At 40.1% G+C, this 27,755-nt stretch overlaps 1 protein-coding gene across 4 annotated transcripts; it reads right to left on the bottom strand.

Moving 5' to 3' along the window:
- Positions 1-699: 699 nt before the first annotated feature.
- On the bottom strand, positions 700-27,265 carry gramd2aa (GRAM domain containing 2Aa). Of its 4 annotated transcripts, none has more exons than XM_082534623.1 (12): positions 26,884-27,265; positions 19,461-19,565; positions 12,958-13,015; positions 11,538-11,838; positions 10,683-10,786; positions 10,048-10,146; positions 8,230-8,301; positions 8,062-8,118; positions 7,236-7,413; positions 4,563-4,656; positions 3,682-3,786; positions 700-3,236 (listed from the first exon to the last, which is right to left on the bottom strand). In XM_082534623.1, the coding sequence occupies exons 1-12, from the start codon at positions 27,021-27,023 to the stop codon at positions 3,233-3,235; spliced, it is 1,317 nt and encodes a 438-aa protein (XP_082390749.1). In that variant the 5' UTR covers positions 27,024-27,265; the 3' UTR covers positions 700-3,232. The 4 variants fall into 4 exon arrangements, with proteins under 4 accessions (XP_082390749.1, XP_082390751.1, XP_082390752.1 ...); XM_082534625.1 differs by lacking the exon at positions 26,884-27,265 and adding an exon at positions 25,798-25,955; XM_082534626.1 differs by having other exon boundaries at positions 701-3,236; positions 11,538-11,610; positions 26,884-27,260.
- Between the last annotated feature and the right edge of the window lie 490 nt (positions 27,266-27,755).

Here is a 27,755-nt window from a genome sequence, read left to right as displayed (position 1 = left end):
CAAAATGCTTTAAAGTAATTGACTAAATCTGTGAAGGTCTTTCTCTATTTTTCACCCCTTAAGTTAATTCTTCAGTTACATCACTTTCATCTGCCTTTTCAAGCTGTCACAGTGAGCCTTGCAGCCTTTTTAAACATTTATTTTCATCTATGATCCTTAAAAAGTCTTGTTAAATCCAAAAATCTGAGATATTACTTGATTAAAACATAAACTTCATGTGTGGTGTGTAAATATACTGACTAAAAATATAGGACAGGACAGTCTTACTTTCAAGAACTGAGATATTAAGTTTGGTCTTATTACATGAAACACAGACACACAGACACACACCAGAATTACTCAGAAAGAAATGTGACTGCACAGTAATGTGAGTGCCAGCCATATTACAGAAAACTGTCATTATAAGACAGGGAGAATTTTGCTCTACCGTGATTTATACTGACTCTTGGGTGATTCTGGAGCAAAAATGAGTCAATACAGACGTTGTCCACCAAATGAAATCAGTAAGTTTTGCACTGAATAATTCATGCTGCTTTCACTCTTTGCTGAGCGGCTGTATTTAATTTCAGACACTGAGTGGAGTTTAGGGCTCTGTTCTGTTTGTTCACTAGATGTCAGTGTAGTTTCTTGTGATAAAGTTCTGCTAATTCTGCCTAAATCACATATGCACATCTTTGAGCAGTAACATGAGATTTTATTTAAAATTCAAACGGACAGCTTGCTCTGTAACACACACACACAGATGTTGATGATTAGCCTGTTAAATGTGCTATTACAAATGATTGATGAAGGATGCCTCTTGTTGCCTACTATGAACTTCATATTACTTACAGAGGCAAAAGTTGGTCTGGAGGCATGGATCCGTCCTTCTTTTATATACAGTCTATGATCTGTATAAACCCACAACAGCACCAACAAACAAAATAGCATCGACTGCAGCGTTCAAGTATTCATAATTTCAAATGTGAGGCTGTTAAGGAGGGACATGTGCATAAAGCAGTGTACAGGAGGTCTGTAGTTTTTTTGTTGATGATGTAGCATGCCATTGAATATTGCTGGGTTTAAATATTAACTATACTCTGAGTGTACAACAAGGTCAATTAGTCCCATAGGCAACGAGTCCCTCTTATTCACTTTTCTCAATTCAACTGACATGTTTTTATTATGTCTGTACGACTCTGTGGGCACTGTGATCTGACTCATTAAGAGGACAGTCTGGGCTGCAGATGGCCTTTGAAATCAAACTGAACGATGCTGCAGTGGTTTGGACGTCACCTCACAGCAAGAAGCTTCTCGAGTCGACTGGAACGTTTCCGTGCGGAGTTTGTTCTCCATGCATGTTTGTGGGTTTGTTCCAGAGCTCCAGCTTCCTCCCACAATCCAAAGGCACGAAGCTTGGATATCACCAACTGTAGGTGTGAATGCGAGGGTTCAGTTTAATGGACTACCTGGGATCGACTCCAACCCTCCGATTGTTGTATGGATGAATTTGTCATTTAATGCGCTCCTCCAGAGAAGCAGATCTATTATCTGTTTTTGTTTTTATTAATTTAATCTAATTGAATTACTCACCTGTGATTTTCTGCTTCCTCAGACTAGCTTTAGTGAATATTTGTATTTAAATAAGCAAATCTTTACCCTCAGGGTAACATGTAACGAGGGCTCCACGTCATTAATCAACAACACATTTGTCGCATTGCTGTTTGGCTCTGGGTTTAGTTAAAGGCTGAATCGAGCCCCACGTCATCCCTAAGGTCATACGGTTCCTGTGCGGGATGACAAACCTCTTTCTTGAGTTTATTGAGCACCACGTGATTTTCAGTGATGATGTCTATGTGGCATGTATTCTTTTCTAAAGTCATGGTTGTTTTTCATAGTTAAAATGTTACAAAGTAGACATTTTCAGCGCATGAAAAACGGCGACAATTTATTAAATTTAAACTGATTTCATCAGAAAGAAAACCCGTGCCAGTGATGTTCGGCCAACGTACCGTATGTAATTTATTAAGCGCCGAGTGCTTCTGCCAACATCGTGGGCCAGTTTTAATTTAGCCTGAGCTGTGGAGGTTACTGAAATTTGCAGTGGTCTTGGAGTCCAGCCTTTTTGTGGTCGTGTATGCCGTGCCAATATGACAGCATGGAAAACCAGACAGTAAAAGTCTTGGCACCCAAATTGACGGGAAAACAAGTAAAAGCCACAGACTTTTTCTCTCTCTTTTGCTTATTTACACTGTTTTCCAATTTAATTCACAGGGATTTCACAAAATAGGACTTGAGGGTTACATGTCACATGTCTGAAAACTCATCATCAGCCAACAATATGACACATCAGTGTTATTTTAAGTCTTAACTCTTCATTTGAAACGTATAAAAGAACCTGGGGAACACCTGCCACACAGCTGACTAGTGATACAATGAAAAACAAAGGAGATGCATGTCATCTAATCGTCCCATTCACATTACAGTTAACACCCACAAGGGATGTGTCCACTTTATCAAATTATATGACGTATAACTTCATTCAGTCAACAGTCTGTGCTTGCAACATTACCTTTTTTCATAAATATCATGAAAAATGATTCAAATAGTCACATACGTCTGAAATCATGTGGACCTGTACTAAGAGAAAGTGCATAGTGGTAACTAGTTTTATCCTTTAAAATGAGGTTAAATAAGAAGAATACATCTGGTTCAGTCCAGTTTTTGTCAGTCACAGTATGGTGAGATGTGCAAGCTACACCCATAACGTGCCTGACGTCTTCATTCTCAGTCTTTTTTCAAGTAATTAATGTGTTGAATTATCGCTCAGCTACTAAAAAAAAAGATGAGTGCCACAAACAGCAGATTCAACAGTAATCTACTCACTATTTCAGGATCGCCTTACACTGAGGCGTCACCAGGTTAAAGATGAAATGCCGGAGAGAGGGACAGATCCTGGGAGACAATCATGATCTAAAGTAAAAAGCTACTTTATATTTAGAAAAAAATAGACAGTCTGTTTGCATAGTCTGGAAGTGATCACTGATTGGGAACTCGTTCCCTGGTGGGAAAGTCCATAAGGAGCCCGGAGTTGGGTTGTTGTTGCACCTTTGCACGGTGCAGCTGGTGCGGAGGTTGGTCTGTTCTGGGCTCTAAGCAGGTCCTGGATCTGTGCAGAAGGGCATCGTCGACTCTGAGGCGGGAGGAGAGCAAACAGCAGCCAGTCTGGAGGCTCACAGCAGACAGCGGTTGGTTATCTAGATGAGGAGAAAGCAGCCTGGTAGTGGACTCCGACACCAGAAATGTGCTGTTATTTATCAGTCTTTACACCTGCTCCCACATACAGCAGTACTGCACAGCATTAATCAGTACTGTTCCTGCTAAACAGAATTAACAAAATACAAGAATATCATAAAATAATACAATATAATAATCATAACTTAATAATATTGCTGATATTTTTTATTTATTTCTGCAAATTCCAGTTATAATTATTCAGATTATACTTTTTTAGCCTTTATTTTTGTTTGTAATCGTAGACAGAACAGCAGGGATAGAGCAACAGGGAATAACAGGTCGGGCTAAACCCAGTCCTCTGCAGTGTGGTTGCAAATTTAACCAGGTGAGCCATACCAGCACCCATATTACACAGTTTAACATTATTTAAATCACTGATGATGCCACTGACACCACGTTACTTACCTTTCTCTCAGGGGTAGATTTGGGTTACCAAGGAAAGACAGCTGCTGCTCCAGACTGCACACACGGAAGGCCAAGTAGCACGATGACAAGATGAGGAGAATAATACTGAAGACAGAAGAAAAGATGCACCCGTTGGTCTAATTAAAAGTGTATGTCATCTTTGCTGATAGTAATGAGTCTTGTAACAAAGTATGAGGGCTGTAATGGCTTTTGATGAACACTGGGTGGCGGCATTTGGCTACACTGTCCTGCAACAACTCAGCCTAAAGAAGAGTAAGAACTGATTCTGTAACAAATCATGTCTTTTCTTTCTTATTATGCAGCCACAGTCATTCATATACAATAATAATAATAATAATAATAAAATGAAATGTTGGGACTTTTATATAATATAACTTAGCTGTAGTTTTTAAAATATACTCTGCATTAATACATAGTGATAATAACATGATGATTTACCTATTTATCTACTTCTGAATAAGTCTGTTATATCTCAGAGAGATTAGTCTCTTCCTCTTATTCAGACAGGGGACAGGGGTCAGCAACATAATAAACAGCTAGCAGATTGACCTAATGCTTTCTGGATAATGCACAGTCTCCCAGGTGGTGGAAGGAGCACATACTGTCCTAAAGATAAATGATTTATTTATATAAGAGACAAATCTTAGAAAAGTTTCATGGGAGGAAACTTGTTGTGTGGAACAAATACAAAATAAAAGGTGTTTTATCAGCTCTGACCCCCTGTGTTCACTATGAGTCAATCATCCACTATTTATATTTCTGCATTAGTGTGTGTGTGTGTGTGTGCGTAGCTGTGAGTCAGCTCCTGGAGGAGATGAAGGTGGTGTTGTTGGTGTCTGTATGTTCCTCAGTATACTCACAGCAGGGTGAAGAACTTGAGCAGCTGGTACTCCATCTGGCCCAACTCTGCCACTGGCTCAGATAAAAGACCTCTGTCTGTCTGCAGAGCTCGCTCTGTAACACACACACACACACACACACACACACACACACACACACACACACACACACACACACACACACACACACACACACACACAGTATAATAAAACCATTAATAGTGGTTGACTGTACCACATAGTCCCCTTTAAATATTGCTGCCTGTCTACCACTCATATGCAATTACAGTGCTTTCATATATTCCCTGAAAACGATATCCAGAGTTGAGGAGTCATAAATAGATACTCTAATTCTGTTTCTACCTTTTTCTTCATTCACTGTAAACAGTGCAAACAGTCTGTGTCATACAGAACCACAGCCTCCATACTGCTCTGTTATTATGTGCATTCTTCTTCTTTACACTGTGGTGTGTTTTTGTAGTGAGATAAAACAATTGTAATATAGGTGTTGACTTACATCCCAGCTTTCCACTCCACAGACGAGCTGTGACAATAACGTACACAAAAGCTCACGCTGATCTGACATTTAATAGAGAGCAGCATTATTGGAGGAGAGTATGCAGAAACAATATTCAGCAGATAACGCGGAAGCTGTCCTCACACAACTTGGACGACAGACATTGCTCGTCATAATCTCTACTTAATCTGCACCCGCCCAAAGCTTTTTAATACAAGCCCCTCAAATGATTTAATCTCCATTTGAGGCTTAATGTGTTGTTGCATAAGAGGAACGTTGCAATCCAAAAGCAATTACTCTCTCAATGCCCCCCTCTCACACACATGTTCTGTCTGCACAGCATTCAACTAACAATTAAAATGTTTTTTTGATTCACGACCCAAAATTCGAAATATTTTTAAATGATCAGCTTGAACATTTTTTAAAGGTCAATGCAACCCCTGAAGTTTCTCCAGGCCTGCTTTGGGACACCCTGAAGGCTTACACCCGTGGACTGATTATATCATATTCAGCAGGCCTGAAGCGGAAAAATCAGATGGAACAACGGAAATTGGAACTGGAATTGCACGAACTGCAAGCTAAACATAATGAATCACCTTCAGAGCAATTAAGGAATGAAATTCAGGTGGTTAAAACAGCTTTGGAGGCACTATTGACAAGAAAGGCTGAGAAATCTCTTTTCTTCATGAGGCAGAGGTTATATGAGTTTGCTAATAAACCTAACCGCTATCTGGCCAATCTTCTTCATAATAAGGGTGCTGGTTGTAATATCCCATGTGTTAGAGACTCATCTGGTTTACCTAAATATGACAATTTAATTATTAATGATACTTTTAAAACTTTTTATAAGCAGTTATATACCTCCCAGTTTAAACCAACATTGGAACAAGGTATGCATCACTTCTTCTTAGGACTAAATTTACCTAAAGTTACTGAAATCCAAAGGGATGATTTATGTAAACCTATAACAATTAAAATGTTAAACAGCAAATAAGTGTGGCTCAAAAAAAAAACAATTTAATAAGAGTATAGCATCAATTTAATCGAACTTCTGGGATATTTATTGATTCTTTTCCCTACTCATCTTTTCTGACTGTTTTTTCATTAGTTTTGCATTTGGCAAACATGGTAACATGGTTCAGGATTACTGATTGGTGGTGGGTCAGTGATGGTCTGGGGAGGCATATCCATGAAGGGACACACAGATTTCTACTGGCCAGACAACGGCAACCTGACTGCCATTAGGTATCGCATGAAATCCTTAGACCCACTGTCAGACCCTACACTGGTGCAGTGGGTCCTGGGTTCCTCCTGGCAAGAGGATGCAGGAATTGACAACGCTGACTGGCTTCCACTCTTGGAAGCCTAAATCCAATAAAGCACCTCGGGGGCATTGTGTTTCTGTCCAGGTTGCACCTCAGACTGTCCAGGAACTCAGTGATGCCCGGGTCCAGATCCAAGATCAATTTCAACATTTTTTTCCACTTTGATTTTTGGGTTATATTTGAATTCAGCCGTCCATAGGCTGATCATTTTCATTCCCATCAAACAATGTGGCATCCAGTCCATCTTTATAGATATCCAGCATGAAGCTTCTTTTTCCCCATCGAGATCTGATATGTTTTCAAAGTGTTGCTTTCATTTTTTTGAGCAGTGTCTATTAATGTTTAATCGATTAGTCTTCTTCTACTAAATCAATGACATTTAGAAAACACACAGTAACAACATGTCTTCAGTCTCTCCAAAGTTAATTTACCTCATACTAAAAATGACTTCCTCCTACCCTTAAACCTCACAGATTAACACCTCCTTACATCTTAAAAATTTTATACTCCCCCCAAATTAAAAATGTTTAAAATAAAGATACAATACAATACTCACTCTTAGAGTGCATAATGCAGGCACTTTATTCCACTGCCCTGCTGGGAGTAGATTTTCTTTCCATGCTGCACTCCTGTGAAAATCTGTACCTTTACCACTGGGACGTGTTATACAGAAAGATAATTTATTATTTTTAAACGGAGACTGAAAACCCGCTTGTGAGATTACTTCCCTCTTTTTGCGTCATAAAACTCAATTAGTCAAAACTCACAAGACCCTGCGATTACGTGGCCTTGCGTGAAGCCTTGACCTTTGTATCTATGATGTAACGCTGCATCATTATCTAGTTTTATCACCTTCGAGTTGCTGCTCTGATTTGAAGGGTGTGTCCGTGGCACTCAGGCTGCTGGTTGAGTTCCCCAGGAGGTCGGGGAGGGAGGAGGACACAGACACGACCGAGGGTTTCCTTCTCCACTTTAACACTGATGGGAATTCATCAACCACTGGGAACACGTCTGGAGCTGGGAAGTCATCCTGTGGCACAGGAGGAAGAGAACAACAGATCAACACATGAGCTGTCAGCACACGTCTGGTTTTAAATAAATGGTTATTATATTATTAATAGTAAAGCCTCTTTGAAAGTAAAAAGCCTTAAATTAGATCAAAGCCTGTAAGGTTGCAAGGGAAAGAAATCTGGGTGTAAATAATTTTGTTTTGGTAATAATGCAGGTATAAACTTTTAAAAGCTCTTGGATGTTTCACTTTTGCCATAGTATGATGACATGATAATCAAACACCCTGTTTCCATGATTATTATCAGTCCAGGTTAGAGTATGATCAAGGACAAGTACGTTAACACAACTTAATTATTCCTTCATGCAAAAGCTGTTCTGTCGCAGTGTAACCTGTGGTGTGTGTGTGTGTTCATGCACACAAACACACAAGGTGACTTCAGAGAGCTCTTTGATAGCATCTTGCAGACTCGGGGAATAATGCACTGTGAGGCTGCAGCTGCAACAAAATGATGTATTGATCCTGTCTGTGTAGGAAGGTTAGTCAGCCCTCTGATCAGTGTTTCAAGCTACTTCAGGGGTACACTTGCTTTAATTTTTCCAGTTTTAAGATTTTTAACAGTTTTTTTTTAAAGTGGTTTCTCTCAGCGGAAGACATGTCCTCACTGACCAGGGATAAGGTTGGCTCCTCCATGAACTGCTTCAAGCTCAGACTCTTCCCATTGACCTGAAGAGGAAAAGCAGATCACTTCTGTAACTAACATGTACACCACGACAAATTAAATTAGCAGTGTAGCTCTATATGTGTGTGTGTGTGTGTGTGTCCTCCATCTGTCACCTGCAGGTGTGTGCAGATCCTGCGGAGGACGTCATATACACTGTCTCTTGATAGCAGAGACACAAATACATACTGAGAACATAAAAAAGAGAAACAGGGAAATAAACATTCAGTTAACTTTATCATTATAATTTTTACTGTGCAGTAAACACCTGAGAACAACACAGCAGCGTATACCCATGCAGCCAGTTAAGGTTTCTATTTACAATTTTGAGAAGACCCTCAGTTTAGATAAGAGATTATTTCTGTTTCACATTCCCCCTGCCTCCCCCATAACACTAATGCTTATGATGTTAGTCCGCATGCAGTACATTTATGGCTGCAGACAAGCATAAAAATATTTCGATTCTGATTTTACTGAATTGTAAAAAATCTGTTAGAAGTCACCTGGACTTTTCTGATCTCATTTTGGCTCACGTACCAATATTCCTTTGACCTGGATGGAAATTTGAATCACTGTGCGTGCGTGCGTTATCAGTCGCTTTTAAGATGATAAACAGTCACGACTAATTATGTTATGTCTGTCACATGCTTCAACAGAGGCGTGTCTTTAATTCCTTAAATAAGATGATGCTATAAACTAACGTGCTGTCCGGTGAGTCACACTACGTGATGTAAATATAACAACGATTTATCTTCTGAGGTCATTTAGTTGGTAGGAATGGATTTTAGCACGCAAAGAATGTAAACATATATTTGATCAGCTGAGTTAGTGTAAGGAGAAATAAAGAAAGAATGAAAGAAACTGAAGGTAAAGACAGAGGTTGTATATCCTGGTAGGCAGATTTTTACAGTGGGAAGATCCATTGTTAGAATATTTAATGAATACTTCTGTGATTTGGTGCATTATATAGGTCGTATAATGACAGAATGGCTTTAACCTTTTTGATTCTCATAATGCTGAGGAAGCTGCTCTTTTGTCTATATGTGTGCGGACATATGTCTGCTCCAATTAGAAAGAATATTCAGTAAAATATTTCCTTGTAAAACAAACAAACAAACAAAACATCTGTCTCTGTCTTTATCTATTTAGGTTTATAGCAGAACATTTTAAAACAGGACAACAATGAAAACAACGATCTCCGTTCTATCTTGTCAGCTGACAGTATTTCTAACCTTGATATGTAGTTTATATGTAACGCAGCACAGTTAATGTTTGACCACATTACTCTATAAATATAGGGCAACATGATAGAGTTCAGTTGTAAATTACTAGAGTGCTGCCACTTCTGTGGGTTTTTTATGAATCACAACTTTGAATTTTTTGCGTTCACCATTTTTTTTTATCATTCCTTTCGAGTGAGCAAATCATGCTTTTAAAAATGAGTTAATTTGCCCCTCTTCTCTCCCTCAGCACGATGCGCGGTGCACACAAATAATTAATTTGGTGGAACAATTCATTAAAACATTTTTCACCCTCTGGGCCACACTGACTTCAGTGTGTTTATAGGTCTTTTTTTTGCACAGTACTAATTGGCAGTTGAAGATGAATTACCCAGATTTAACTAGATGCTAATGTAGCTATTATTATTCACGCATTGTTGGGGCCAGGGCAAGAGCTGAAAGGTGCAAATTGTCCTTGAAAGCACCACCTGATGAGAGGTTAAATCTGGTGTGACAGGAAGTTAAGAGGCTCATCTTAACATTGCTGTAATGGTGGAAAAACCTTTCGCTCTCTTGTGTTAGCAAGCTGGGACTTCACTCTGCTTCTAACTATAGCACCGTTCTATTTTTTTCCATCTCAGCTTCAGTGGAAAAAACGCCCTTGCTGAGCTAATCAGCATGAGCATTTCAGTTTATGGTGACTGTAATGTTTACCTTCTGGCCGGTGTCTGTGGTGATAGCCAAGCCATTGGGTACGAGGCCTGCTGTTTTGTGCTTCTTCACCAGCCTCACAGAAACGACAGGGATGGCCACCTAAGGAAAAAAATAGATTTTTAAAGCAGGGGTGATAAGGAAATAACACCCTTGTGATTTCAGTAGATGGTAGCAGGGAAGTTAGAGCTAATATCCATCTACGAAAAGCCCTCAGAGAAAGCTCAAAGTGGACACGAAGCGTGTCTTATTTCAGTCAGAATGTGAGGAATGCAGTCTGAATAAGTAGCTTATTGTCACTGAAATGTTACGAGAGGTTTGGTTTCAAGGAAATGAAGGAAAAGGTACACTGCACAACATCAAAGAGAGAATAACATAGCTGATTAAGGTTAAAGGTTCAGTAAGTCTAACTGGCCCTCGTATATAAATTCACCGCACATACAGACAGACAGAGGTATTTTATAGAAGACTGTGAAACTTCACCTCAGTCTGTAAGCCTGACTGACTTTCAGACAAATAATTTGTCCAATCAGTTTGTAAGTTTTTCAGATCCGCTTGTCAGACTCTGACAGGGAGTAACCCGGTTCAAGTTTCTCAGTCGGTTTAAATTTATTAAGCTGTCTGCCAGTCATTCGTACCTTGATGTCCTTGCCGAAGAGGTTGGCATAGAAACACAGCCAGTTTCTGGAAATGTATAGCCGGCCTTGTAGGAGGATATCTCTAAGAAGAGCGCAGGAGTACACTGAGGATAGAAGAGACAAAAGCTCTTCTAACAACAGTAAAACTTGATGAAGAAAACCTTAAAAAGCTTAATAGTAAAAAAAATAGTTCTACTAAAAATATTTTTACTTAAAAACCTGAAAAGTAAAGTACACGCCCTCTGCATGCGCATTAATGTCTGCCAACAAAAACACAATGCAAAAAAAAGAAGAAGCTCCATTTAATTCTCACTATCGAGTTTCAGTAGAGGGAGCTATGAATGAAAGAACGGATGAGTGACTTCTGATGCAGCTCTAGTTTGTGAGGTGACGGATGGGTGAAGCTGCAGCTCTGGTCAGGACTGAGCAGAGGCGTGTGATGCCACCGAGGCTACGCCGTGACTGCTGGGCGGTCAGTAAATCCCTTCAAACTGTACGGCTACGTCTCGCTAAACATCTTATTTTCTATTTTCTTATTTTCTACCCGATATACAAAAGATTAAAGGTGTGGTTAGGGAGGAGTTGGAGATGTTTAAAGGCACCTGAAAAGCCCGAGGTTGAGTTACATAAAAGAAAAGAACAATATAAAATGGATTAAGTTACCTTTTTAATGAATAACACGTAATGACTCATTCGTTGCAACTTCAAGGTCGCCAAACATTTTATTTCCAATTCATTTACGTGATAACAGCCACCAATTAAACTAATCTTTTTCATTCTGATGATTGCTTAACTGACTCACTTCAGTTACTATAGATGAGCAGCTTGAGCCAAACAGAGTAAAAAACACAGTACCTTTCATGAGGATCTCATCCTTGGGCACGCACTGGAACAGTTTGTGGTACTGCGAGTTGTACTTGCTGACAGTCTGTGCAGAGGGACAGGGCAGAGTCATGAGCAGCTCCTTGGCGGACCGGCCTGCCTGCACAGCACCGGAACCACCGCCGCCACCGGCCACTCCGGCTCCGCTCGGCGCAGACGCCACCCTCTCCCTCAAAGGACGCGAGTTCTGCACCAGGCTCAGCACGTTGGCACCATACTCACACACACACTCGCGAACATCCAAGGCCTGGAGCAAGCTGCTGCAAGACACACACTGTTCCCCTGTCGTCGGTCAGTACTGTGACAGAGGACTGCCTCTGTGCAACTACCTCTAGTCAACACGTCCTACAAACACACACGTGGCTCTAATGTGCGGACCTACACACACACAACACACACGCGCTGCAGACGCCTCGGTTTTTACAGCCACTGAGCTCTTTCACAACTACAAGGTTGTCTTTCTCTTCCTCAGATACACCAGTGACACTACACTTTACAGCACCCAGCTGACACCCTCCCTCTTCTCCTTTACACACATACACACACTCTGCCCTCATCTATAAAAAAACACTGGTACTCCTCACTGCTCTCACTTGAAGTCTGCTCTTTTTCTGCCTTTACCTTTCCTCTTCTCCTCTGTCAGCATCTTGTCTGTAGTGCCAGTGTCTCACACCTAAAATTCTTCCCTTGTTCAAAGAAAAAAACGTCCATTTTCCTCCCCCGAATGCACGACAGAGCTCATTCATTCCCCACCCTCCTCTCTCGCAGCTCGACTCACTTCCACCTCTAGCTATCTCCAGCACAAGATTAAGTTTCTTCTTTTTTTGTGTCCCGTTGTAGCTCATCTATCTTTCCTTCAACTTGTAGGTGCTCTGTTTGTTATTATCTGCTGCTCCTGTTTTTGTCTTTCTATTAATAGCTCACGCTAGAGCAGCTCCTGTCGTCAGGACTATGGAGCTTACAGTAGGTTACAGTAATTCAGAGGGCTCAAATGCCACTGCGTGAAAGCTGCAACCATTACTGGGGGATGATTTGTTGACAAATTTGTAGTTCAAATGGTATTATGGGGTTTAGTTTGTGGTGCGGTTGTATTATTTCTACTCACTGATGACAACGTTGCTGTAAATTCTCTTTTAATGGGGCAAGAATCTGGTACAAACGTAAAATGAAGGAGTCCAAATGTTTCTCAACTTTATCATCTTAACCACAGGAAATAAAAAGGATTCAATGACTGAGCGCATTTATCTGCTTTCAGATTTAATTTAGCAGTACAGAGAAAGAAAATAATGTTTTAAAGGATGTTCCACTTTTATTGAGTATTTAAAGTAAAATACAATTAACTGGACTTGAGTCACAGACACAGTTAGGAGCAAAAAGAAGAGATCAGACTCACCGAGCCCCTGTAACACTTCTTCAAATCTTCATAGGACAGGTCTTCAATCAGCTGAAACCTGTGATAAAAAAAAAAAAAATACACTTAGTTATACCGACATGCCATCTATTGCCAGCTCATCTCAATGTGCTGTTTAAAAACATTCGTTTTAAAAAAATATAAGAACACTTGAAGACAGATTGATGTCGTCACGTGAGCTAAACAAGGCAAAAATCGTCATCGTGACAAATGGTTAGTTAATCATCAGCATAAATGGAGGGAGATGTGGGCTGCCATAAAAAACAACATAAAGATAAACACTGAGCTGTTCAAACACAAAAAGTGGCCATGTCAGGAGATTATCTGTGTCACTCTTTTAATAGTAGATGAGCACACACGCACACACACATATAACTGGCATCCAACTTGCCTCAAGAGGAATAGTCAGAGTGTTGCAGCAGATGTCACAGCATGATACTCATATCTTTTGCTAAAGCAGACACACACACCCTCCCCGCAGCAGATAAAATCCAGTATAATCAGACCTTTAAGGAAAATGTCATTGAAACATACTGCTGTTCCAGTTAAGAGGTTTAAAAGGAGAAGATATGTATGCAACAATAAAGAGTAAAAGGCAGGGTGTTCTCGATGGTTTCTTTTCTGAGAGACTTGCCTTTCTTCCTCTATTTTCTGAGAGCGCTGGGTGATTGACAGCGAGCACAGCAAGATGTAACGCAGCGCTGATACGAAAAGAGCGCTGCTGAAGGAGATACTGATAAATCAGGAGCTCTGGCCAAACCAAATTGAAGCTTCGCGTGCTCTGTGATGAGTTATCACACTCCGTGGAAGCCACTTCTTGCACTGTGCGAGAGTAAGAGGCTTCAAACGAAGGGCAGAAAGTGAAACTTGGTATATTCCATCATATAGAGCACAAGTCTGTTGCATCATCTCAAAGTCATTGCTCTCACATTACGAGTAAAAACATACTGTTAAAAATATGAAGAAGCCTTCAAGTGTCAGATAAATTATTAGTCAATCTTATTTTTACACAAATACAGTACAAATCCATCATTTTCAGGCTGATCACAAAATATTTATAGATGTCACTGTATTTATAACTGTATTTTAACTACTTTTACCAACAGCCTTATTTACCTTTTTTACGTACACACAAAATCTACTTCTCAACATGACTTCTTCAGCATCACATTTTGTATTCTCCTTGAGAAGCGTCCTATACTTTATACAATGAGATGCTTTTATGTAAAATCCCCCTCTCTGTTGCCCTTATAGCAGCAGGGCTGTCAGTGTCCCGTCTCTCCCCCAGAGGAGAAACGCTCCTCTGGGTAAGAAGATAGCATGACCTCTGTCCTAAACAACTCTCTCTGACTCTGGTAGTTTTTTCCATGCAGCTCTTTGTCACCGTGGAGATGAGAATGACAAAGTCTGACCGCCGGGGTGCGTGTCACGATGACGCCAAGATAATTACATCACCGTTCAATTTAAGGTTAAACAGCTTTATTTAAAAATCACCAGCATCAGAAAAAATATTCGATAAAACTGAAAAATGCAGTACTAAATATTATATTATGTACTCGAAGTAATGTGAAAAAAGCCATGAGACCACGAGAAATCAATCTGATTATCAGTATGATTCAATATTTGCTAAAATGAGTATTTAAAGATGTTTCTCACGTGACTTTTTAAAAAAAAAAATTAGAATACAATATAATCACACAAACCACCTGCAACTCAACACCTCAAAGACTAAGGAACTGGTTGTGGACTTCGGGAGGTCCAGAGAAGGTCCACTGCCGGTTCAGATAGAGGGGGAGGAGGTGGAGGTGGTCAACAAGTACAAGTACCTCGGGCTGTGGGTGGACAACAAACTGGACTGGTCATGCAACACAGAGCACCTGTGTAAAAAAGCCCAAAGCCGACTGAGGTCTTTTAACATCTGCAGGAAGCTCCTGAGGATGTTTTACCAGTCAGTGGTTGCTGGAGTACTTTTCTATGCTGTGGTGTGCTGGGGGAGCAGCACAGCAAAGAAGGACTCATCCAGGCTGGAGAAACTGATCAGGAAGGCTAGCTCTGTGGTCGGCATGAAGCTGGACACTCTGGTGTCAGTGGCAGAGAAAAGGACACTAAAAAAGACTGCTGGACATTATGGACAATGCTGGGCATCCTCTGCACACGGCCATTAACAACCAGAAGAGTCTGTTCAGTGACAGGTTGCTTCTCCCCAAGACAAGAACTAACAGACTTAAAAACTCCTTTGTCCCACACGCCATCAAACTGTTTAACTCCTCTCTGGAGGGGAGAGGGAGGGGAGACAGGAGGACAAAGGAGGGGGGAACAACTAAGCTGTAGTGCCTCTTCACCCCACTGTGAAATACTTTTGTTAATAGTCAATTTCAATACTTGAAATGTGCAATTCACTTGTATTTTTATTTTTATTCCTATTCATCCCCTTCGTATATTTTATTTATATTATATGTCTCTGTATTTATATATGTGTGTGTGTGTGTATATATAATATTCTGTAACTCTGTAACTTCTGTCGGTGCTGTGCTTTTGGATACCGAATTTCCCAGAGGAACCCACCCGAGGGATTAATAAAGTTTTATCTTATCCTCTTATCTTATCTTAATATCATTATAGCTAAGGTGTATGTCAAAGCTAAAGCTAGCCGCTACCAACTGAAATGTTAGAGAGTGAGACTTTTAAAAAGCAATAAAATCGTTTGGAGAAAGAACGGGAGATTTAAAAAGGACAGAAAGATGCCTCTAAAATAATGCTAAAGGACCAAAGTGATGACTCCTTCGCTTAAATGTAAGGTGGTCACATGTTATGTAACTTCAAATTTGTAAATAAACCTACAGGGGTTTGAAAAAGTCAAAGTCCACTCGACACACATGACATGATCTTGCTCCGTGGGCAGATTGCTCGGTTGTCTTGGTGACAGATATGCTGAAATGTGAGCTCAGTAATCGTTTGCACCTTTCTTCAGTGTTTGCTTAAAGTTCTGAGTAAGAAGGTGATAAATTAATGTTGTTGAAAAGATGAATCCTATATATCCAAGAAGGCTTAAAGTATAAGAGAGCAGAGGGTCTGATAAATGCTATGTCAGCCTACTGGCTGTGTGACTTTGTGTGTGCGAGCTTGTCACTGTTGTTTACACAAGAGCAAAGCTGTTCCAGCACTGCCAGGTCTCCTGCTGGTACTCCTGTAAACCTCACAGACCTTAAAGTGATATATCTGTTGTATTATTCTAGGGTCTACCTTACAATATAAAGCGCCTTGAGGTGACTGTTGTTTTGATTTGGCACTGTATCAATAAAATTGAATTGAATACCAGCCAACTTATATTATGTGTCTGCTTAAAAACAAAACAAGACATTGACATCATCCAATCATGTACATAGACTGTATGAAAGGTGACCCAAATAATTGTTGATTATTGTAGAAGGGTCTTTAACCTGCACTCTCTCTGAGGGCCAGTGAGGATAGACTTCACTGGCTTCAAAATGAATTTTAGATTGCATAGAAGACTGTTAGTAGCTTCCCCTGTGGTTGAATCCCACAGTAAGAATTTTTCTGATAGCATTAAATTATCAAGTTTTATTATTCTGTGTCCAATGCATCTCTTAACTCCAAATGCTAAGCTTCACCTACGGGTGAAATCTCTAAGCTGAGGCTCAAAAACAGCAGTCTGTGACACACATCTTTTATATACAGTCTTTGACAATGAATCCAAGTAGCCAGACTGTCTCTTTATAATCTGTATTTTAAATGTAATGAATTTATACTAATATATTGTGTTGTTTTGTAGTATCTACTTGTATTGTGAGGTACATTAACTTACAAAATGTTACATGCTGTGAATTTCATAAGAAATTAATGACCCAAATATGTGAAAATTAAGTGTCATTAATACAAACGTAGAGACCAAAATAAATAATAAGTAAACCATAACCAAGCTAAATAAGAGCCATAATTTGGCCATTAGATGAGCAAACTAACCTCTGTTCAACCTTTCAAATGTTTCATTATTTAATGTAGCTTGCACTAGATGTGAAATTCACAGTTTTCCTCATTAAGCCCCCTCCCCCTCCAGGCACCCCATCATCTTGTGACTACATTATGAACAACAGAGCATGTGTGCTGCTCTGCCTCCCTGCCTGCTGGTTCCCGCCTATAAATAGGCTACACAGTGGCTCTGCACTCTCAGGTGGAGAGAAGAGAGTGATTATTAAAAACACAGGCGGGTCTGTGGGGACTAGTAAGCTCTCTAGTATTCTATCTCCATCTGTCTCCCTCTCACTCTCTCTTTTCCACCAGATCCAGCTTTTAATCAATACTGCAGGTGAATTTGGGCAAAAATCGGGACAAAAGTGCTTTGGGCATTCCCACATGACTGCAGGATAGCTGTGAATGTGGTTTGTGTTGAGATAAAGCATTTTTTACAGTACAAACAAGGTCACGTTGGAATGATACAGATATGGACAGCTCCACTAAAGTTTTGCTTCGTGTTTATTTTGGGCATTGTTCAGAGGGTTTGAAATGCACAGGCTCGGGAGGAAATCATCAAATGTTCAGTGTGTGCTGAATACAGGAAAAACAAAGAGTAATAACAGCAGCAAAATGTGTTGGATTTGTCCTGCACACAACATATACTGAGCAGCAACAACTTTCTCATAGATCAGGGGTAGAAGACTGATCCCGACCATCACCTCTGAAGTTTGGAAATAAAAACAAAGTAAAATGCTGCCTGTGGCACGTGGGTTCGTGTGTGTATATGCATGCACTAGACTGTCACAGTGCCCTTGGCTGCGAGGCGAAATGGTGAAACTAATTACAAGCTCAAAGAATCCTAAATTGAATCCTAAAATTAGAAGGCGAACACCTCCCATCGGTGGCCAGTGTGGCAGTGGACTCGCAGTCAATAATTTAGCTGGAGGAGTGGAAACTGGGACTGGGAGCACTGAGAGAATACGTCTCTAAATGACACGTGTCCACGAGAATGATCGGGAGTTTAAAATCAAAGTGTTCTGAGTGGGAAATGAATAAGGTCACACAAGTGGGAAAAGTAAAGAACGCGTGAATTTTTTTGCCTGCGTGTCCTGAGAAAATCTGCGTTCATTTGAAATATTTCACACAGAAATCAGTAGAGCACACTACAATCAATAAGAATTCTCACTGCTTTACAATAGTGCAGTAATAAAATAATAAAATAACTCATCCTTTGCTTTCAATTGAATCCTTTTTTGCTTTTGCTAATTTTAACTGAAATAGAAAAACTACTGGTGCAGCAATTACTGAAATGACTAAAAATATATATCTGTATGAGCTGTATGAGCATTCAAACAAATGATTCTGTACAATAAAAGAGGTTAGATGGGTAAATATCTACTAATTCGTGGATTTTTAGCCCCTTTGAACGTTTGGTTTTACAGAATGTAACTAAAGAAGTTCAATTACTTCTTTAGTTACATTAAATTATTATTAACTTTTAATCAACTTACAATGATAAACACCAGGTAATGTCTAGCACCACGAACATTTAACAGTTCGGAGCTAGGCACTAAATGAAAGTTATAGTTGAGACCAAAAGAGCTGTTGGACTAACAACAAAACAACAACAACGAAAAGTAGCCATGCCTAAAATCATGCTTTATCAAGTATTTGATTCTTTATGGGACTGTGTTTTACTAAATTAATATCATGTTGTATTAAATAAGTCTCAAAGTCAGCAACAGAGCTCATAAACTCATTAGTATCTACTGAGGTATTAATTGAAGGGGGAATTCAGGTCATTTTCTCATACATTTCTATAAATTCTGAGAAGTCAGAGGCTCTTCTGCACTGGCTTTACTTTAGAGCCACGGCGTAAGTCTATCTTTTAGAAACAGTCTGTAAATATTTGCATGCTGGAACAGAGCTGCATTGAAGTGAGCTACACACAGGAAGTGGATCAAATATAGACGCACCGCTCATTGAGGTGCTACAAGTTTAAGCTAACGTGCATAAAGTGTTCAAGTCCCTGAGTCCGTACCTCAGGGCTAAATCCCATCCCAGAGCAGATTCCCCCAAGATTACATTGCTCCTGCCTTCAATCCTTCTTATATAACACACCAACACACACATGCAGTATATCTGCAGATGCACGCACACACATGTCCATATGAATACTCACAAAAAGCATGATGCATTAGATTAAAGCACTTTATTACGAGTATAACTATAGCATGCCTCCCAAGCACATATATCTTCTTAAAGACCCTAAAGGGAGAAGAGAAAAAACATCCTGTCTGCAGTCTCTTTATCCTTATGTATGCGTGTTTGACCATTGTTTGACATCAAATACAGCTGAAATAAAAGCACAAAATAAGTGCTGTGAAAATAAATCTCCTAGGGCTGACACCCGTGACCGTGCACAGGATACAGATGGTGTGTGGGATGAAAAAAAAAAAACATGGAAAGAGTGTGGCGGAGCAGCGTGTGTTTGTGTGTGCAAGCTTTGCCTGAAGTGGCCGTGTGTGTCGTCGTCCTTGGAGGGGTCCAGGTCCTGCGTTGAAAGCAGGCCTATTTCTTCACTCTGCTCCTGCTGCTCAGTCATGCTCCTGGCCCTGGATACACAAACACACAGCTCTGTGTTAACAGCGGGTAACCTCTCTGCTCGATCTCCATGTAGACGTGTAAAAGAAATGGTTTGTTTTTGCCTCCGTGTTTGACTTTAAAGTGAGCTATTCCCAAAAACTTTATGGGCCAAACAAGTGGACTCTGTCTTCAAAATCAACACAGAGGTGATGCAACATTCAAAGTCTGACGCAGCCCACTGGCACTACATTAAAAATATCTACTTAGCGAAATAAATCTGTGTGCTTGTGCTTGTGTAAACTGGGTCAGTTTGTACCCTCTCCCAGATGTCTACAATGAAGCAGAGCACCCCAGAGGTTGTGCAGATGGCTGACCTGATCTGCTGCTGTGAGCTGAGTCAAACATTTTTAAAAATACACTTTATACACTTTTCAGCGCCACGTGCGACGTGAAATTAATTTTTCTCGGATGAGAAAAGGAGAAGAAGAAGCCATGAATATGACCATTGGTTGTGCGTGAGCTGCTCAGAACAATATCTCCTCGCAGGCTGTGATTGACAGCAAGCCGGGCAAAGCGTGATTCACACCAGGCTCGGTAAAGCGTGGATTCAGCAGAAACGCTGAGAGAACCGAATCTCAGCTCAGTGTTTACTGTGATGTATAATGAGGCTCGAGTCATTTTAACGGCTCGTTGAGATTGGTGTGCACGCAGTTCAGAATAGATGGCAGCAAATGGCTTTAAACAATCAAACACGCCTCACAATCTCCATCTATAATGAGGCTCCAAAGGCAAATGAATATAGATGATTCATCAGACCACTTAAAATAAACTAGAAAAACTTCATTCGTCACAGCATTTTGAGATGAATAAGTACCCTTAAAAAGTGTGACCTGTAATATTTCATTTGATGCTGCATGGGATTTAACACAACTGTTCATACAAAGAGAACTTTTTAGTAAAATGTCTGATCAACTTTCAGCTGTTATATGCCTACCTGCATATGTAATCTTTTTAGTTACAATTTCAACTTTAAATCTGTTGCACATATCTGGTTGACTTCACCTGTTAAATATTTCCCAACCTTTTAAAACTACAGACTTTCAAGTGGTTCACAGTTTGATTTGTTAATCTGTGGGGTTTTTTTTTTTGTTTGTTTTGTTTGTTTGTTTTTGGGGGGGGGGGGGGGGGTGTTGCATCTTGCAAGGCTTTGTGTCAGGAAGGGCCTCTAGCATTAAAAACTGCTAAATCAAACATGTGCAGCTACCATGTGACTAAGGGTGCAATCTACTTAAAGTAGCATCTAGTGGCTTTCATCTAGTCCAAGGGTTTATCCAGTACTTTAAATAGGTGATAACAAAACAGTGCATCAACAGTATAAAAGTCCTTAGCAGTTAGCAGTTCTGACTGTGATTATCTCTGACTTTCAGGTAAACATTACTTCCATAGACACTATAAAACATGGAAGTAGCTTCGATGTCTGATACATTAAGAAAATGCATTAGTGCCTTTAACCTACATTTTATCTGAAGACCACCAGATGGCAATTGCTGTGGACTTGCGGACCCATAGAAGTGTACAGGAAAGCAACTTTCTGATTTGACCTTGATAAACACTTTCCTCCTGAATTAATGGGCTCAGTCACTCATTTTGGATCACATTGAATGAAAAATAATGTCTGGTTTGTGAAAACCTGGTCGTACAGTGGGGGAATTCACAACCCCACTAGCGGTTTCATAGTCTGCGCATCTTTTCAAATGTATTTTTCTGTGAAAACCTTCTTACAGCTCCAGCGTGGGACTTCAGAAACCAGTGGATGGCTTCATGGGAGCTACGTCAGCCTCTAACGTAATTGTGTGAATGCTGAAAGGCATTCACACAATAGTTTGTCTCCTAACATTTGTCTACTTTTAGCTGACACCGCTGATTTGTTAATCCTTTCCATTAAGTCAGTGGTCTACTTTTAGCTACAAATTTTACCTTTTAGTTACTTTTAAAGATTTTAGCTTTTATTTATTAATACTTTTTATCCTTTACGTTTGACTTTTTTCCAGTTTGTGCATTCACTAGGTTCCTATGTCTATCTATGACCAGCATAATTGTAGAATCATAATTTTTTTAATATACCTTTACATATATATTTGTCGAAATGGGTGTTTATGTATTCCCCCACCTATTTTATACACCTATTGTATAATTTGAAATTTCAGCACTGCCTTGCTCTCATTCCCACCGACTGAATAAAGATCTCTGTAACTATATCTCACTCATTTTGATTGCAGTTTGCTTTGCCTCAAAGTTCAACATCACATTCATTTGAAATGTGTTCACTTCCTTTTTCCCCAATTTGGATATATTTTTAAATAAAATTGTAATTCATTTTTTAATTGTCCTAGTAGTCCACAGTCTGTCTGGTAGTCTTTGGGTACACAAAAAAAGGTTTTACCCTTGTAGTGTTTGTGCTTTTCCTACATAACAGCTTCACCTGAAAAGCTCTAGCCCATCTATTTTGTTTCCTCCCTCACCTGCACATCTTTTTTTTCACACATGCACACACAAACACATGCTTGCCCTGTGCTATACCTCTGGGAGAGGGGAAGTCTTTACCACCTGCTCTGGTTTAATTACAGGTGCTGATGGATATGGCTCCTGCATGCAGTTTCCAGTATATTATCTCTAATTGGCCAGAAGGCAGAAGTTTTGCGTCAGCCGCTGACCTGTTCAAACAATAGCTGTCTGTCTGGTGCTTGAGGTTACATCTGACTTGTTGTCTGTGATCACAGAGGACTAAATGGGAGGTGAAAGGCTGAATACATAAGTATAGGATATGTGGGGTCTTTAAGCAGAGTTTAAAGGATTCAGGAGCAGTATTTGATCCCAGATGCTGTATTACCGTGAATTTGCATAAATCTCACTTCTTTTTGTACACTTTTTCCTCTTTAGCTCGTCCACAGAAGGACTGGTAGCTCCCCTTACGATAAGGGTTCAGATCGCGCGAACAGGTGTGAAATGTGTGTGTTTAGTTAGTTAGTTTGTTTGTTTTAATCAATTTTAAATCATGCTTTTTATTTGTTTTTGTTTCTAATGTCTCTGTAAAGCACTTTGAATCACCTTGTTGTTGAATTGTGCTATACAAATAAATTTGCCTTGCCTTGCCTTGCCTTCAGAATCAACATATAAAGGACTTGAATTAGTGCTTACTTAACAGTGTTTATTTTAATAATTAAAAAGAAAAAAACCAATGTGTGAGACTTGTGCATTTGCAGAACAGAGGCTTTTTACAAAATATGGGTAAATGTTACTCCAAAGAGATATGGTGCTGTGAAAACCCAAAGAAGTTTAATGCAAAAAGTGAAGGTTTCTGCATCTTTATTTAAATGTTTTTATATATTATTTGGCCTACTTTGAAAAGAAATACACACTGTTATTGTTTCAATTCATTTTGCTGTAGTCTGAAAATCAGCTTGCAAAGAGATAAACTTGACTCAGTGGATACATAGATAAATGGACCTTTTACCTAACAGCTGCAATTCTTTTTCACATTTGCTTTTCACATGAGGTAAGACTAACTCATTCACAAGCTGCGGGCTTACAGTCTAGACATTGTATAAAACATCTATAGAAATGCATCATAATGACCAAGACAAACAGCCCTGAGATAAACCAACTTTATATCGCTGTGAGTTTGACCGTGAGGATGTTTAGGCCATCTAAAATAGGTTTTATTTAGTCTGAGTGGGTTTCCTGGAAGTAGACGATGAATGCTGCGTCAAATACACCACAACCTGTGATTTTCTCACAGTCATCTGGCTATATTAGCATGTCTGTCTGGAAAATTATTGCCCGCACTTAAACCTCTGATTAAAGTTGGACTGTTCATGTCATCCAGGAGAGCAAACTGAAACAAAATATACCAGGCTGACCAGTTTCTTAGGTAAATAAGAGGTGAGACACTCATTCATTATGTTGAACTCCAATGCTGCTGGAAAAAAGAAGCAGCCTGGTGAGCTCTGTCACAGTATTTCAAGACTAGGCGCATCATTCGAAGCTATCTGATAATGAATCCTTCCTGTTTTTGATGAGAAAGTTCAATACGTAGTCTGTTTATGTGAAGGAACACGCTCTCAAAGCTCATAATTCATGAGATAATGACAAAGCGAATTTGCTGCTTTTCAGTTTTATATGACGCGGTTCAGATAAGAATCAGTTCATATAAAATGATTTAACAGGCTTCCTCTTCTACCCGTGCTCTGCCTCCACAAAGATGGCTGGATGTCCCCATGGAGCCACGAATGAATACATAATTAATACAGAGCTGGCTAAATATTCCAACAGTATAAGTTTTGCATTTTTCTCAACAAAACAGGGTGATGCATTGTGATGAATACTTCAGTCTGCTGTTGGAGCTGGGCAGGGAGTCAACGCTGCTGTAACTTAGAGTTTGTACCACGATTATGAGGCCAAACAATACATGGCCCATTCATTAAACACACTGAGCCTCAAACTTAGCTAACAAAGCAGCGTCCCACCTATCATCTTACGCCAGTGCTCATAAAGACAATACACACATGTATAAACTAAAGGTTGGGGTCTCTTCTAACCTTTGGCCTTTCTTTAGGCCAACTTTCATTCCTTCTGTCTCACTTTCTTTGTTTCTTGCATGAATGTTTTTCAGTTGAAAGCCATTCTTCTCTTCACCTCTCCTCTTCCATGTCCTTCTTTGTGTCTGGACATTTTTTGCTGTCACAAGACATCCCTCAATCCAATAAACTCTAATCTTGTTAAGGTTGCTCATCACCGAGGTCGTCCCTGCGCTCTCTCCACCTCTCGCTTCCTTGTAGACCAGTGCACCAAGGAAAATACCTCCAAATTTCTTTTACAATCTAAAGTCACGTTCATTTTTGAGGCTACTAAACCAAGAACTTTGTCTCTGATTAGATGCGTCAGTAATAAACCATCTGGGTTGTTTACAGTGGATATGCAGGAGAAAAGGTTTAATGTGTCTACAAACGCTGAAGGTGACTTCCTCTTATAGGGACATTGAAGCTGCCAGCAGGAGCTTTCTCTCATGTACAGCAAGTCAACCAAGAGTTTACTCATGAAAAACGCTAACCCAAGGGATATTTGTTTGCAGAGCTTTGGTGCATCACATGGCACGGGATAATTATTATTTTCTTTCGTTTTCTTTGTGTCCTTGAATCAGTCCGTCTATGAAACACATGTACAGCCTTTGGACTCTGGCCTACACTGCTTGAGACCAGACAAAGAAAAAAGAAACCCTCCCCATTGTGCAAGTACCTCAAAACAACCTTTGATGACAGAAGTATGTTTTTAAAGCAGTACAACCCTTCAAAAGTCCATCTTACCTAAGACTTAATGGAGCAGAGTGATTGGTTTAATGGGATTAGAGGAGGAAGGGGAAATTAATAGCTTTGTTGAAAGGTTTCTAGTTACTTCTAGTTAGTAGCCCATTTAATAATTTATTTGTTTAGTGTAGGTATGCCGTGGCAAATCGATAGGCCACTAGCACCTTCAGTTTTAGTAGTAATAAACATGATGATTATGGGCTTGTAAACACGTTTTGAAAATAACTTCATATTTTACTTATATTTTTCAATTTAAGTGGCTACTTCAAGGATTTCACATTATATTCGTGAAGTATATCCGCATGTTCAGCGCCTGACTTGGAATAAACGCCGCTTTTACAGTATTCCCGAAAGCAGCAACGACGTGAAGCTAAACAAGACAATATCTGAATAACCGGGGCCCTTCAAAATAAAAGCAGAAAGCGTTCAAATTTAGAATACAAATAGACATGCAGTAGGCTATAAGGGGCACTAAAACACAACAAAAAAAGTAAATTTTGGTAAACTCCACGACCAGCAACTATTCATACAGACCATCGACATCTCTAAATTCCTCAGTAAATCCCTAAAGGCATCACGGGTGCATTTTTTTTTTTAAAAGTCATTTCCGGAAGCATTGCTGTTTTTTTCTCGCTAGCTTGATTTACATAAGGTTTCCTACCTGTAGCTCAGAGGCTGCTGTCGCTTTTTCCTCTGTTGTTTTCCAGTAGCTCCACTAAATTCTTCAGGTCTTAGTGGTGTTTCTCGTCAAATTCATTTTTTTATTTTATGCTTTTCCACGACAAACTAACAAAAGCACCCAGTTTCCCGCCACAATAATTAAAGCTTAAGCAGGGAAATAGGGCTGAGCTGCAGCGTCTTCACAAGTGAGTCCGAGTGTGAGGTGGGTTGAGCTTACCTATTAGCTAACTGTTTACAGCAGCCGGGGGATTACACGGTGGCTATTTTTTCCCCTCGCAGACGCTCAGAACAGCGCGGCTCGTTCATTTGCACGTGCAGAGATAACGGAAATTAAAAACATGACGTAAAAGATCAAACTAGTTAGATTGTTTTTTTTTAACTGGGGGAGGGGTCGTGACTTTCATTCTATCTTTTATACGTTAACAACATGTTTCCGTTTCCAGCTGAGGAGTTTAAAAGTGTATAATGTCATTATAAAGCGTTACTCAGAGGCAATGTCTCAGCTCTTAGTTATTGGCCACGTTATCCATGGAATAAAATAAAAAAAAATAATTACATCTCAGAAGTATTTTTAAATAACTTTGTAAAGATTATTCAGCGTATCATTGTATCATCTGCAAATTATCAGACTGCTGTTTCAGACTTACATTCATAGTAAACGACCAATAACTGACATGTAATGGCTGCCTTGTTACATTGCAGATGTTTTGCACTCATATGGAAGCAACAAATGTGTCATCTGGTGCAAAACCATCAAGTGGAAGATTTAAAGGAGAATCGTTTAAGGATGTTTGAAGGGGTTTAGCCGCTGTCCCTCGTCTTTCTGTGGACATGTACAAACAGTAAAGGTTCAAGCATCAAGCTGTCTGTGTGCATTAAGTGCTCTGAGTCCGAGCTCTAAGGTCAAACTGAGACACTTTCCAGAGAGGATGTTGCACTGAGGAGTTTAACTTTTGAAATCGCAGTCCAAACACTGCTACTGAGTTGGGTCGTTTTAAGTTGACAGTGCCGCACAAATAAACCCTGAATCACACATTTTGTGGTGTCAGTGATGACTAATTGACTTATCATAGACATGTCATAACTTGAACTGCTGACACATTTGTGGTGATCCCTTCATCCCTGCTTCTCCTCTGCCATTCACGTTTCAAAGCAGAAGCAAAAACACCTAAATTGAAAACTGAATTCCTACTGCTGTTTAAAACAGTGATCTTTTTTTTCTTTTTGTAATGTATGCATGGATGGGATGCGTTCTTGAATGTGTAACCATCCTAAAAACACTTCCTGTGTGCTGTTCACTGACCTGGCTCTGCTGGCTGCTATCCTCTGACTGCAGTTACCATGAGGGTGGCGGTAGTGGGGGACCGGATAGTATCTGTCCTGGCCTGGGGCCTCGTCGGCTGGCAGGGCCTTAGGGCTGGCTGCGTAGATAGTGCATCCCATGAACACCTCCTAGAAGTCACCTTTAATGTCCTACAGTTAGCGGGTGTGAGTCGTCCTCAAGGTATCCTTCCTCTGAGCGGCCTGTCCTGCCCTGATGCCAGCCAGCTGCTCTGTGGAAAAGCCATTGGCTCAGCACATTGGTAACTTAACCCCTCCTTCCCTCTGAATCTCTCCTCCAGCCTCACTCTCTCTAGTTCCAGCCCTCCTCCCTCTGCAGAGCTGAGAGCATGGAGGATAATCAGATTTCACATTTACACTCACCAAAATCATCCCCGGCCTAATCACTCTCTGTCACTGATGTTGCATTATGCTATTGCATAGAGTGTACTGTCAGTTCAGGGGCATTAGGGGCAGCTAAAAATATCCCAACTGCCTGATACGAATGGATGTCGCACCAGATGCAGATAAAGTTTGAGCACTGTGTGCACATATGCAAAGTGACGCTCTCAACAGACTCAACTGTTGACAGCTTGCAAGTGTTTCCCAGAGGAGCATAACATATATTCCAGTTAAATGTATGTATGCTCCTCAAGCATGCAGTGCAAGCGAGTCAGCTGTAAAACTCAGAAAGAGGCAAAAATCTGACATTTGATCCCACTGAGACAGACTGTGGTCTCTTTAGAGACACTGCACTCATGTGGCTGTGTGCCATGGTGCAGTTTCTGCAGGCTAAGAGGTTTTTCAGACTTTTAGACTTCTTTCTCCCAGGATGGGAAAATCAATTTACGTGCA

Source organism: Aulonocara stuartgranti, assembly GCF_965226115.1.
Source record: "Aulonocara stuartgranti genome assembly, chromosome: 1".
Lineage (NCBI taxonomy): Eukaryota > Metazoa > Chordata > Actinopteri > Cichliformes > Cichlidae > Aulonocara > Aulonocara stuartgranti.
The sequence above is the reverse complement of the archived record's forward strand: the minus strand, read 5'-3'. Positions and strand labels throughout refer to the sequence as shown.